This window comes from Scyliorhinus torazame, chromosome 14 (genome assembly GCF_047496885.1).
Source record: "Scyliorhinus torazame isolate Kashiwa2021f chromosome 14, sScyTor2.1, whole genome shotgun sequence".
NCBI classification, from domain to species: Eukaryota; Metazoa; Chordata; class Chondrichthyes; order Carcharhiniformes; family Scyliorhinidae; genus Scyliorhinus; species Scyliorhinus torazame.
Genome location: NC_092720.1, coordinates 125,409,038 through 125,423,518, shown reverse-complemented (window position 1 = coordinate 125,423,518; position 14,481 = coordinate 125,409,038). Strand labels below are relative to the sequence as shown.

General features: G+C 46.1%; 1 protein-coding gene across 32 annotated transcripts in view; it reads left to right on the top strand.

Annotated features, from left to right (window-relative positions):
• The window catches only part of kif1aa (kinesin family member 1Aa), a 511,250-nt gene that overhangs the window by 228,765 nt on the left and 268,004 nt on the right, over positions 1–14,481 (top strand). For 22 of the 32 annotated variants that reach the window (XM_072474805.1, XM_072474795.1, XM_072474803.1 and 19 more), the window contains one exon: positions 13,681–13,892. In XM_072474805.1, the coding sequence (XP_072330906.1) occupies positions 13,681–13,892 (212 nt within the window). The remainder of the gene's footprint in view (positions 1–13,680; positions 13,893–14,481) is intronic. The other 10 variants (XM_072474808.1, XM_072474806.1, XM_072474807.1 and 7 more) reach the window with 1 other exon arrangement.

Sequence of the window (14,481 nt, the reverse complement as noted above, 5' to 3'; positions counted from 1 at the left end):
GTCTCTCTCTCTATACCTGGTGGGTGAATGTATGCCTTTCTATACCTGGTGTGTGTGTGTCTCTATATCTGGTTTGTGTGTGTCTCTCTATCCCTGGCGTGTGTATGTGTATGTGTCTTTCTATACCTGGGGCGAAATTCTCCCCCAACGGCGCGATGTCCGCCGACTGGCGCCTAAAACGGCGCCAATCAGACGGGCATCGCACCGCCCCAAAGGTGCGGAATGCTCCGCATCTTTGGGGGCCGAGCCCCAACATTGAGGGGCTAGGCCGGCGCCGGAGGGATTTCCGCCCCGCCAGCTGGCGGAAATGGCGTTTGTTGCCCCGCCAGCTGGCGCGGAAATGACATCTCCGGGCGGCGCATGCGCGGGAGCATCAGCGGCCGCTGACAGTTTCCCGCGCATGCGCAGTGGGGAGAGTCACTTCCGCCTCCGCCATGGTGGAGGCCGTTGCGGAGGCGGAAGGGAAAGAGTGCCCCCACGGCACAGGCCCGCCCGCGGATCGGTGGGCCCCGATCGCGGGCCAGGCCACCGTGGGGGCACCGCCCGGGGTCAGATCGCCCCGTGCCCCGCCCCAGAACCCCGGAGCCCGTCCACACCGCCTTGTCCCGCCGGTAAATACCAACTTTAATTTACGCCGGCGGGACAGGCGATTTCTTGGCGTGACTTCGGCCCATCCGGGCCGGTGAATTGAGCGGGGGGGGCCCGCCAACCGGCGCGGCCCGATTCCCACCCCTGCCCAATCTCCGGTACCGGAGACTTCGGCGGGGGCGGAATTCACGGCGGCCAACGGCCATTCTCCGACCCGGTGGGGGGTCGGAGAATGACGCCCCTGGTGTGTGTGCTTGTGTGTGTGTGTGTCTTCCCATACCTGGTGTGTGTTTGTGTGCCTTTCTAGACCTGGTCTGTGTGTGCGTGTGTGTGTCTCCATGTGTGTTTGTGTTTTTAAAAATTCATTTTACGGGATGCGGGCATCGTTGGTTAGGCCAGCATTTATTGCCCATCCCTAGTTGCCCTTCAGAAGGTGGTGTTGAGTTACCTTCTTGAATCGCTGCAGTCTCTGAGGTGTAGGTACGCCCATTGTGCAGTTAGGGAGTTCTAGAATTTTGCCCCAGCAACAGTGAAGGAGCGGCGATATATTTCCAAGTCAGGGTGGTGGGTGACTTGGAGTGGAACCTCCAGGTGGTGGGGTTCCCAGGTATCTGCTGCTCTTATCCTTCTGGGTGGTCGTGGTCGTGGGTTTGGAAGGTGCTGTCTAAGATACCTTGGCAAGTTCCTGCAGTGCATCTTGTAAATAGTACACACGGCTGCCACTGTTCATCGGTGGTGGAGGGTTTGAATGTTTGTGGAAGGGGGGAGCAATCAAGCGGCTGCTTTGTCCTGGATGATGTCGAACTTCTTGAGTGTTGTTGGAGCTGCACTCATCCAGTCAAGTGGAGAGTATTCTATTGCACTCCTCCTGACTTATGCCTTGTAGATGGTGGACAGGCTTTGGAGGGAGGGGTCAAGAGGTCAGTTACTCTCCGTAGGATTCCTAGCCTTTGACCCATCACAGTATTAATATGGCTCGTCCAGTTCAGTTTCTGATCAATGGTAACCCCCAGGATATTGGTTGTGGGGAATTCAGTGATGCTAATACCATTGAATGTCATGGCACGATGGTTAGATCCCCTCTTGTAGGAAATGGGCATTGTGTGTGTGTGTTTATGTGCCTCTATACCTGGTGTGTCTGTGTGTGTCTCTATACCTGGTGTGTTTGTGTGTGTCTCTATACCTGGTGTGTGGTGTGTGTCTCTATATCTGGTGTGTTTGTGTCTCTATATCTGGTGTGTCTGTGTGTGTCTCTATATCTGGTGTGTTTGTGTGTGTCTCTATATCTGGTGTGTCTGTGTGTGTCTCTATACCTGGTGTGTCTGTGTGTGTCTCTATACCTGGTGTGTGGTGTGTGTCTCTATACCTGGTGTGTGGTGTGTGTCTCTATATCTGGTGTGTCTGTGTGTGTGTCTCTATATCTGGTGTGTTTGTGTGTGTGTGTGTCTCTATGCCTGGTGTGTTTGTGTGTGTGTCTCTATATCTGGTGAGTTTGTGTGTGTCTCTATATCTGGTGTGTTGGTGTGTGTGTCTCTATATCTGGTGTGCCTGTGTGTGTCTCTATATCTGGTGTGTGTGTGTGTGTCTCTATATCTGGTGTGTGTGTGTGTGTCTCTATGCCTGGTGTGTTTGTGTGTGTGTGTGTGTCTCTATATCTGGTGAGTTTGTGTGTGTCTCTATGCCTGGTGTGTTTGTGTGTGTGTCTCTATATCTGGTGTGTTTGTGTGTGTCTCTATATCTGGTGTGTTTGTGTGTGTCTCTATATCTGGTGTGTCTGTGTGTGTCTCTATGTCTGGTGTGTTTGTGTGTGTCTCTATATCTGGTGAGTTTGTGTGTGCGTGTGTGTGCCTCTATACCTGGTGTGTCTGTGTGTGTGTGTCTCTATATCTGGTGTGTTGGTGTGTATGTGTGTGTCTCTATGCCTGGTGTGTTTGTGTGTGTGTCTCTATATCTGGTGAGTTTGTGTGCGTGTGTGTGTGCCTCTATACCTGGTGTGTCTGTGTGTGTGTCTCTATATCTGGTGTGTTGGTGTGTATGTGTGTGTCTCTATGCCTGGTGTGTTTGTGTGTGTGTCTCTATATCTGGTGAGTTTGTGTGCGTGTGTGTGTGCCTCTACACCTGGTATGTGTGTGTGTGTATGTGTGTGTCTCTATATCTGGTGAGTTTGTGTGCGTGTGTGTGTGCCTCTATACCTGGTATGTGTGTGTGTGTATGTGTGTGTCTCTATATCTGGTGTGTTTGTGTGTATGTGTGTGTCTCTATATCTGGTGAGTTTGTGTGCGTGTGTGTGTGCCTCTATACCTGGTATGTGTGTGTGTGTATGTGTGTGTCTCTATGCCCGTTGTGTCTGTGCTGACTCTCTACAAAGCACCTAGTCTGACACTCCTGCCCTTTCTCCGTAGTCCTGAAGCTTTTTTCTCTTTAGACAATTATCTAGTACTCTTTTTAAATCTGCCTCCACCACAGTTTCAGGCAATGCATTCCAGGTCCTAACTACTTGCTCGCTAAAAATGCTCTTCCTCATATCTTCATTGGCTTTCTTGCTGATCGCTTTATCTTGCAGTTGTTTGGTTCTGCCACCCCTTTGCCTCAAACTATGGTCTCGCGTTCTAGAATGTCCAACAAAGGGAAACATTCGCTTTAAGCCAAACCCTGTCAATGCCCTTTAACATCTTATATACCTCAATTAAATCCCCTCTCATTTTTCTAAACTCCAGCATGTATAGGCCTAAACTGCTCAATCTTTCTTCATAAGTCCTTCATCCCTGGAATCAATCTAGTGAACCTCCTCTGAACCGCCTCTAATGCATTTACATCCTTCCTTAAGTAAGGGGACCAAAACTGTGAGCAGTGCTCCAGATGCGGTCTCACCAATGCACCATATAGTTGCAACAGAACTTCCCGACTTTTATATTCTATTCCATTTGCAATGAATGCAAAATTCCATTTGTCTTCCTTATTAGTCATATTAACTTCCTGTGAATCATGCATGAAGACACCCAAATCTCTCTGAAAATGAAAATGAAATGAAAATTGCTTATTGTCACAAGTAGGCTTCAAATGAAGTTACTGGGAAGAGCCCCTAGTCGCCACATTCCGGAGCCTGTTCGGGGAGGCTGGTACGGGAATTGAACCGTGCTGCTGGCCTGCCTTGGTCTGCTTTCAAAGCCAGTGATTTAGCCCTGTGCTAAACCACTGAAACATTTGATGTTTCTCTCCATTTAGATAAGACGTTGCCTTTTTATTCCTCAGATCAAAATGGATAACCTCACACATATCCACGTTAAATTCCATCGACCAATTTTTGCCCACTCACCGAACCTAACCATATCCATTAGTAAATTTGTTATTTCCTCATTGAAACTTGCTTGCCATCTATTTTAGTGTTATCTGCAAATTTGGCTACCTGCATCCAAGTCATTAATATAGATTGTAAATAGTTGGGGCCCGAGGACCGAACCTTGTGGAATACCATTAGTTACAGCTTGTCAACCAGAAAAAGACTCATTTATCCCCGCTCTCTGCTTTCTCTTGGCCAGCCAATCCTCTATCCAAGCTAATATATTACCCCCAGCCCCATGGGATCTTATCTCCTGTGTGGCGCCTTATAAAATGTCTTCTAGTAGTGCAGCTACACTACATCTACAGGATTTCCATTACCCACTTTGCGTGTTACATCCTCAAAGAATTCCAGCAAATTAGTCAAACATGATTTACCCTTCATAGAACCATACTGACTCTGATGGATTGTGTTTAGACTTTCCAAATGTCCCATTACTACTTCCTTAATAATGGATTCCAGCAAAGATGTTAAGCTAACTGGTCTATAGTTTCCTATTTTCGGCCTTTCTCCCTTTTTGAAACGAAGTATTGAACAGAACCTTTTTACAATCTACTGGAATCTTTCCAGAATCCGGGGAATTTTGGAAAATTATAACCAATTCCTCTGCGATCTCTGCTGCCACTTCCTTTAAGACCCTAGGATGTAGGCCATCAGGCCCTATAGACTTGTTTGCCTTTAGTCCCAATAGCTTGCTCTGTACTTTTTCCCCTAGTGATGGCTACTGTTTTAAGTTCCTCCTTTTCAACAACCTCTGCATTACCTGTTACTATTGGCATGGTTATAGTGTCCTCCACCATGAAGCCTGAGGCAAAATATTGATATAGTATTTCTGTGTTCCCCATTAATAACCCCCTACTCTCGTCCTCTAAGGGACTAACATTGACTTTAGCTACTCTCTTCCTTTTTATATAATTATAGAATCTTTTGCTATCCAGTTTTATATTGGGTGCTAGGTTTCCTTCATAATTTACCTTTGCTCTTTGAATTACTTTTTTAGTAACCCTTTGTTGGTCTTTAAATGTTTCCCAATCCTCCAGCCTGTCACTAATCTTTGTAACATGATATGCCTTAGATTTTATCTTTATGTTTTCTTTATCCTCCTTGCTTAGCTATGGATGCATTTCCCCCCCCCTTACAATTTTTCTTCCTATTTGGAATATATTTTAGTTGGGAGGAATTGATAATCTCCTTAAATGTCTACCACCGTTTATCAACTGTCCTGCCTTTTAGTCTTTCTGCCAAGTCCAATAGGGCCAAATCTGTCCTTATGCGTATACAATTACCTTGGTTAAACATCGGAACATGAGTGCGGGACTCAAGTTTATTGCCCTCAAAATGAATTTTAAATTCAGTCATGCAATATTCACTCTTCCCTAGAGGATCCTTTACTACAAGATCATTAATTTATCCCATCTCATTGCACAATACTAAACCCTAAACAACCTGCTCCCTGGTTGATTCGACAATATAGTGTTCCAAGAAACAATCTCTAATGCACTCTATGAACTCCCCCTTGAGGCTACCGTTGACAATTTGATTAATCCAGTCTATGTGCATACCCAAAACATCCATGATTATTGTCGTACTTCTCTTACAAGCTCCCAGTATTTCCTGGTTTACACAGTGTCCTACTGTGGGGACTTTTAGATTACTCCCACCAGGGATGTCATTCCCTTACTATTTCTACACAGACTGATTCTATGTCTTCATCTCCAGTGCCAATATAATTTCTCATTGTAGCATTGATTCCTTCCTTTACTAACAAAGCTGCACAACCTCCTTTTCCTTCCTGCCTATCCTTCCAAAACACTGAGTACCCTTGGACATTCCACTCCCAGACCTGGTCTCCTTGTAACCATGTTTCCGTAATCACCACCAAATCATATCCCATTGACTTTATTTGGCTGTTAATAACATTAATGTTATTCCAAAAGCTACACACATTCACATCCCACTGGTGTCTTCACGGTGGAAGACACCAGTGGGATGCCCGAGCTCCAGGAGAACCAGGGGGCAGAGGTGAGTGCAGTGACTATTACTAAGGAGATGGTTCTGGGGAAACTGAAAGGTCTGAAGGTGGATAAGTCACCTGGACCGGATGGACTAAACCCCAGGGTCCTAAAAGAGATAGCTGAGGAAATTGTGGAGGCATTGGTGATGATCTTTCAGGAATCACTGGAGGCAGGAAGGGTCCCAGAGGACTGGAAGGTGGCTAATGTAACACCACTGTTTAAGAAGGGAGGGAGGCAGAAGACGGGAAATTATAGGCCGGTTAGCCTGACTTCGGTCATTGGTAAGATTTTAGAGTCTGTTATTAAAGATGAGATCGCGAAGCACTTGGAAGTGCATGATAAAATAGGACTGAGTCAGCACGGCTTTGTCAAAGGGAGGTCGTGTCTGACAAATCTGTTAGAGTTCTTTGATGAGGTAACAAGCAAGTTAGACAAAGGAGAACCAGTGGACGTGATTTATTTAGATTTCCAGAAGGCCTTTGACAAGGTGCCGCATAGGAGACTGTTAAATAGGTTAAGAGCTCATGGTGTTCAGGGTAAGATCCTGGCATGGATAGAGAATTGGCTGACTGGCAGAAGGCAAAGAGTGGGGATAAAAGGGTCTCTTTCAGGATGGCAGCAGGTGACTACTGGTGTGCCTCAGGGGTCTGTGCTGGGACCACAACTTTTTACAATATACATTAATGATCTGGAAGAAGGTACTGAAGGCACTGTTGCTAAGTTTGCAGATGATACAAAGATCTGTATAGGGACAGGTAGTATTGAGGAAGCAGGCGGGCTGCAGAAGGACTTGGACAAGCTAGGAGAATGGGCAATGAAGTGGCAAATGAAATACAATGTGGAAAAGTGTGAGGTTATGCACTTCGGAAGGAGGAATTTAGGCATAGACTATTTTCTAAATGGGGAAATGCTTCGGAAAGCAGAAGCACAAAGGGACTTGGGAGTCCTTGTTCACAATTCTCTTAAGGTTAATGTGCAGGTTCAGTCGGCAGTTAAGAAGGCAAATGCAATGTTAGCATTCATGTCAAGAGGGCTAGAATACAAGACCAGGGATGTACTTCTGAGGCTGTATAAGGCTCTGGTCAGACCCCATTTGGAGTATTGTGAGCAGTTTTGGGCCCCATATCTAAGGAAGGATGTGCCTTGGAAAGGGTCCAGAGGAGGTTCACAAGAATGATCCCTGGAATGAAGAACTTTTCATATGAGGAACATTTGAGGACTCTGGGTCTGTAATCGTTGGAGTTTAGAAGGATGAGAGGGGATCTTATTGAAACGTACAAGATACTGCGAGGCCTGGATAGAGTGGACGTGGAGAGGATGTTTCCACTTGTAGGAAAAACAAAACCAGAGGACGCCATCTCAGATTAAAGGGACTATCCTTTAAAACAGAGTTGAGGAGGAATTTCTTCAGCCAGAGGGTGGTGAATCTGTGGAACTCTTTGCCGCAGAAGGCTGTAGAGGCCAATTCACTGAGTGTCTTTAAGACAGAGATAGATAGGTTCTTAATTAATAAGGGGATCAGGGGTTATGGGGAGAAGGCAGGAGAATGGGGATGAGAAAATATCAGCCTTGATTGAATGGTGGAGCAGACTCGATGGGCCAAGTGGCCTAATTCTGCTCCTATGTCTTATGGTCTTATAGTTACAAAGCCTTTAAGTTGGTCCTATTATTAAGTTTCCCTATTCTTGTACGATTCCCTGGTGTAATATGCGTTCACACGCTCTGTCCCTTCCTTCATTATCTGATAACAATTAACCTTATCATTAACCTGCACTCCTACCTTCTCCTTATACTTTGATATCCATGCAACTGAACGCCCTCCCTTCCCCTCATTTCGAAACTCCCACACTTACCTGAACATCCAACATCCACTCTATGCACCGAGCACTCGGTGCTGAGTAGCACTCTTGGCCTAATTTCCTTCCTTCTCTGTGCCTCTATTTATAAAGTCTAGGATCCTGTAGCCTTATTACAACTTTCTCAACCTGCCCGGCCACCTTCAAAGATTTGTGCTCATATACTCCCAGGTTCTTCTGTTCCTGCACCGCTTTTAGAATTATCTAGTTTATTTTAGATTGCTCTTCTCATTCTTCCTACCAAAATGGATCGCTTCACACTTCTCTGCATTAAATTTCATCTGTCACGTGTCTACCCAGCTTACCAGCCTGTCTGTGTTCTACTGAAGCCTATCCTCCTCACAGTTCACAGCACTTGCAGATTTGACGTTCTCTGCAAATTTTGAGACTGTGCCCAGGAAACCCAAGTTTTGGCCATCAATAAATGTCCTAGTCCAGTCCATAGGGAACGCCACTGGACTCATTCCTCCAGTCTGAAAAGCAACCATTCCCCACTTGTGTTTCCTATTACTCAGCCGCCTTCCGAACCATGCTGCCACTGCCCCGTATGACTAATGGGGTTCAACTTTGGTGGCAATTATGTGGCATTTATTAAGCGCCCTTTGGACATCCATGTACACAATATCAACCGCATTATTCTCATCAAGCCTCTCGGTTACTTCATCAAAAAAACTCAATCAAGTTGCTTGAGAAACTGTGCTGGTTTTCCTTAATTAATTCTCAGTTGTCCAGGTGATTGTTGATTTTCTACGGAGTTATCCTCTCTAAAAACGCTTCCCCACCAGCCAGGTTAAACTGGTTGCTGAATGTTGCAGTCTCTGTTGAACAAAGGTGTAACTTTTGCAATTTCCAGTCTCTCTCCATCCCCCGTCCCCCCCCCCCCGTGTATAAAAGGCACTGGAAGATTATGGCTGCAATGCCTCTGCAATATTCTCCCTTCCCTCAATATCCTCAGAAGCATCCTGTCCGGATCTGTTGAATTACCGACTTTTAAGTTCAGCCGGCCTTTCAACTTTGTCAAATTTTAGCCCATACGGTGTCTCGACTACCTCCTCTTGCATAAGGAGGCTCCTGCACTGGCGGGATCTTCCCGTGCTGCCAGTGAGAGCAGAGATTTCAATGGCTCACCAGCCATGCAGCGGAGGGCATTATGTGTCTAATGACAGACACAAAGTACTCATTTAGTACCTCAGCCGTAGCATCGATCACTTTTTTGTTCCCTAATTGACTCCTCACCGCCTCTTACTATCCTTTTACATATGCTTGTGGAAGACTTTTGGATTCCCTATTGGTGGCTGCTAGTCTCTTCTCAGGCTCTCTCTTTCCCTCCCTTAATTTCTATTTTATGTTCCCTTTTTAACATCTTTATATTCAATCTGTTTTAGATTGTATCTATTGTAATACCTATTGTACACGTCCCTTTTCGGCTTCATCTTACTCTCTATCGCTTTTGTCCCTCAGAGAGCATTGGTTTTGATTGCCCTAAGTGTGTGTGCGCGTGTGTGTGTTTTGTGTATGTGATTGCATGTGCAATCGTGTGTGATTACATCTGTGATTGTACGTGAGTGTGATTGCGTGTGTGCGGTCCCACAGTTATCGGGGCCAGAATTACAACATAGAAATGACAGATTTTGCAAAGCTATCAAAGGAAATATTTGCACTTCTGTGAGATAAGAGCAGGGTCGTGGGGATGGTTGGCTAGCTGCCGTAGGTGCAAATGAGTTGAATGGCCTCCTGCCTGCTGTATGATTCTATGAGTTAACGTCTTCTCTTGCTGCTGTGGACCAGATTACTGCACTGTTGCACTGGCTCCTCGGGATGCTTTCTCCCATGCTGCGACTGACAGGCTTCTGCACTGCTACCCCCGCTGCAGACCCGAGCAATGGCCAGTCCCCCACTACAGACCCGAGAATGGCCAGTCCCTCACTGCAAAGTGTGCCCTATGGCCCTGACCTCCTACATAACTCTGTTTGCATACACCCATGTTAGTGTGCTGTTAGACATACATAAGGTTCACAGATTTTTAACTCGAGTACCCAAAAAATGAAATTTTCTGTCGTTCATTCCCCAGCCAGTGTGTGCAATTTGGTCTTCTGCCTTTCTCTCTCGTACTTTTCATTGTTCCTCTCGTGAGCCACTGACTCTGGCTGAGGCAGAAAAAGGATCTGTTTATTCTAAATCTGCTCGTTATTTGGAAAAAGACCCTGAAAGTAATAGATACGTTGGACAGTTGTACGGTTATCAGTGTTCAAAGATTTGGATCTACAAGCAGTTCGCTGCATTGTACTGACAACGTACATTGAAAAATTGTTGTAAAAGTATATATCAGAATCAGTGACATAAAATGGACAGGCCAACAGCAGCAACTTGCATTTATATAGCACCTTTGACAAAGTAAAACGCCCCAAAGCATTTTGCAGGAGCTTAATCGAACACAATTTGATATTGAGCCAAAGAGAGGAGAGGTGGCTAAAAGCTTGGCAAGGAAGCTGGTTTTAAGGAATTACTTAAAGGGGAAAATGGTCGAGAGCCAAAGAGGTTTAATGCGGGAATTTCAGAGTTTAGGGTCTTGCAGCCGAAGGCATGGCTTCTAATGGCGGGGCTATGAAAATTAGGAGGGAATTGGAAGACAGAGCTCTGGAAGGGTTGTAGGACCAAACCATGACTAAAGACCAACAAACACTTTCCCTGCTCAAAAACCAAGGGACAGAACACAGGTCATGGATTGAGCCTTTTCCTGAGAGGGTTACCACACTATTGCACCTCTCATGCTACTGCAATGCTTCTGCTGTGCATCACCCTCCTGCTGTGTGTGTGCTCCACCTTTGTCTTTCTTGCTCTCTGTGTCTAATGTCAGTATTGTTTACATAGAACGCAATGTACGTTCACTGAATCTCACTCAGCCACAACTGACACACACAGCACAGTCACTTTTCTGTTGGTGGACTTTGATACTACAGGGTTTTCCAGGCAAGCTGGATAGGACAGCTGGTTCCTATCTAGCGAATCACACAGTACTCTGGCTATCACTAACACTGCAGGGCCACAGACACAGAGGCTGGTGGCATGGGAAACCATCAAATCTGCTGTTGGGTTGAGGACACTGCTCCTGCATTGTAAATATGGAGAGATTGGACATGGACTCTCACAGTGCACCCATGGAAATGGAGAGTTGAGTGTGGGGACTGGGGGACTGGGGAAGGGCAGTGGGATGAGGCATAGGCTCAGTGTTCTCAAATGTAAGCAACAAACTGATGGGTGAGAAAGAACCTGTGCTAATGTATAGCACCTTGTTGCATCCTCAGAACCTCCCAAAGTGCTCCCCAGCCAATACATCATTGTTGTTAATTCGGCAGCTTTAGCTACCCATTTGGACACTGCAAGATCCCACAAATAACAAATGAATGACAAATTAGGTGGCGGCAGTCCAGAGGAGTGTTGGTCAGGAGAATTTTTCAAATTGAAATTTCACATCACATCACCAGGCAGATGAAGTCTTTGTTTAATATCTCAAATTGCACCTCTGATAATGTAGCATTCCCTCAGTACTAGGCTCAAATATTGGCCAAGGTTTTGGCCTTCAATATTCTATTTAGGAGTCAGCAACTCTTCCCCGGCTCACACCCCAGTTTCCAGGGGAATGACTTTGATCGCTGCTTGAACCTTTTTACTGAGAGTTCTGCAGGAATTACAGTCGCAGATAATTTAATTCCCCTAGAATTTCAGGAGGGGAGGCCGGTTAGCTCAGTTTGTTGGATGGATAGCGTATGGATCAGATTAACACCAGCAGCAGGGGGTCCAACCCCTGTTCCAACTGAAGCCTGCCTCTTCACACTTCCCATCACAGCACTGGCTATGGTTCAGCAAACCAGCACCAAGGACCTGCCTTTGGGCAGAGACCTTGAGAATTGCGGGACCAGTGTGTTCAAGTCCTGGAATGGGATGTCAGTCCACAACCATCTGACTCTGAAGCAATTGTGCTACCAACAGAACAAATATGAGACTTGCGTTTAAAAGCGTCTTTAGGAGTTGGTGTAGTAGAGGGTTAAATAGTCTCACTGCTACCTCGGGCAGGAAGCATTATGGAAAAAGGTTGTCCTTGAATAGAGTGGGCCTGTACTGTCTGAGGTTTAGGAGAATGAAAGGTGATCTAATTGAAACATGAGTCGAGAGGGCTTGGCAGAGAGAGGCTGAGAGGGCATTTCCTCTGACTGCACAGTGTAGAACCAGGGGGCCAGAGTTTGAGGATAAGGGAATAGTAATTTTAGAGAGAGAAAGGAGAAATGTTTTCGCTGAGAGGGTTGTGAATTTTTGGAATTCCCGGAGACTGATGCTCAGTCATTAGGAATTGTCAACATAACCATCGATGGATTCTTGGGCTCTTTAAGGGAAGCAAGGAATAGGGGAAGTCCGACTTTGCCCGACTTTCATTTCATTCGGGACGGGAAAGTAGGGTTGAGGCGAGGGTCACATTAAATGGAGGCAGAGCAGACTCGAGCATTCTGGCCTGTTCTTGCCCCTATTTCATATGTTCTCTGGGGAGTGGAACCAAAACTTCGCTGCTCCCAGTGCTTGATTCTTTGTTCATGCCTGGTGAAGGATTCTCTCCTTATAATCTTTCAGAATACCGATGTTTGTGAAAAGGAAGAAAAATGAGGATTCAGCGGCCACCGAGGGCAACATGACTCATTGCTGTGCTGATAGTATGTGCAAGACTTTGTCACAACACCCCTCTTTAAGTACAATGCCGAGTTTCTGGCCTGTTGTTTTAGGCGTATCTTGGAAGTGGATCTTGGGATCTTTTTGGTCCTTATGTCTCAATATCACCAGAACCAATTGCCACCCAGATGCATTCAGAAAGCTGCCAATGGGGATAATTATTTATGAGGATCCAACCACACGTAGGTCAACTTGACAACTGAATCTTTATGTGGCTTCAGAAATAGAGAAGCGTTTTTAGGTCACGGCCCAAGATTATATGACGATCCCTACACCACTTTTAGCAAATTATCCCTCTTGATCCAGTTGATCCAATCAGCCAGGTCCTGCTGATGCTTCTTGCCTTGTGATTCCCTGAGAACTATAGCCAGATTCTTGGGAAGTTGAGCATAAGACCATAAGACATAGGAGCAGAATTAGGCCACTCGGCCCATCGAGTCTGCTCCGCCATTCAATCATGGCTGATATTTTCTCATCCCCATTCTCCTGCCTTCTCCTCATAACCCCTGATCCCCTTGACGAGTCATAAGTGGGTGAGTTAGCATCAGAGCTAACTTTCTCCTCCAGGCTTGTCATCTTCATGGTCTGCTACCCTCACACTATGCAATTGGTATTGTGTCAGTGCAGCTATGGTGACAGTGAGAAGTCAGCGGGGAAGTGGAAAGGGAGCCCACCTCACATGGTGAGGAATATCTGAATTGTGACAGAATTAGAATTGAAACAGACAGCAAAGAGCACAGGGCGAGTGGGCAAAGATAACGCAGCAGGCAGCGCCAAGTAAATGGGCATTCGAACTGTCACAAGTTCATCCAGCCGATTGCTACAGGACCTCAGCACCTTACTTGGCTTCTGGTATTTTACTCCCACCAGGTAGCTCAGCGACTTCCCAAAGAAAATTTCTGTGTCAATGAGTGACCATTCTAAGTTGTCAGAAATCATCAAAACCCACCAACAGTAAGCACGTCCTAAACGCTTGGGATCACCAACCTGACTCCCCCTCAAGCACTGATTCATTTTACACACGTTCATGGTGTCTGTCTGCTTTCTAACATATATTTCTCGCTCCGTTTTAGTTCATTTTGCCCGACTTTCATTTTTCTTTCTTTCCTTTTCCGTCTCTCTTTCTCCCCTTCCCCTCCCTCCCACCCGCTTCCTTCCGTAGACGTGAACGATTTAGAGAATAATAATCGTAACCGCAGAATAGCAGCTGTCAATCAACGAGCTGACAATTTCTCCACAGTGTCCGGAATGGTGGTTGGAGTGAGCCCCTCGCCGTCGCTTTCTGCTCTGTCTAGCCGAGCGGGGTCCGTGTCCAGCCTGCACGACCGGCTCATGATTGCCCCCGGCAGCGAGGAAGCCATTGAACGGCTGAAGGTACACACTCTCAGACTGTGACAATAGGAAAGGGAGGGGGGGGGGGGGGGACAAGGAAAATTGGAAATGCCAACATCATATTGAATGTATTAAATTGTTGATTTGAATAATAGATAGTGACAGAAGTTGAAAAGGTAAATTTTGTGAAGTTTCCTCATTTAGCCAATAGACCAAAGGCAAAAACCAAAGGCCAGCAAGTCTGTCTGTTTTATTGGTGACAAGAAATCAATTGATTGGCTTCCCTTGAAAGCCCCTTCACGGGTGCCTCTGATAAATGCCGCAGGTATTGTTATTTCCAGCTCCCCTTTGAGCCTTCACCTCGTGACTGCCTACGTAACAGCTTCTGAAACGTTTTCCACTGTGTTTAAACAGCCAGGACATGGCACTCGAGTATCAGCCTGCCCAGTGCAACATCTTTACTGATACCGTATTGCACATAGGCTAATCTGCCCAGAGTACTGCATTGGCTGTCATGCTGTGACCCATGTAGGCCTTGAGGAGGCTGACGGCTGAGTCAGATGAAATGCCAGAACTCCGCTGATGAAGTGGATCTTCATTCCTTTTGAACCACTCAACGGGAAACCATCTC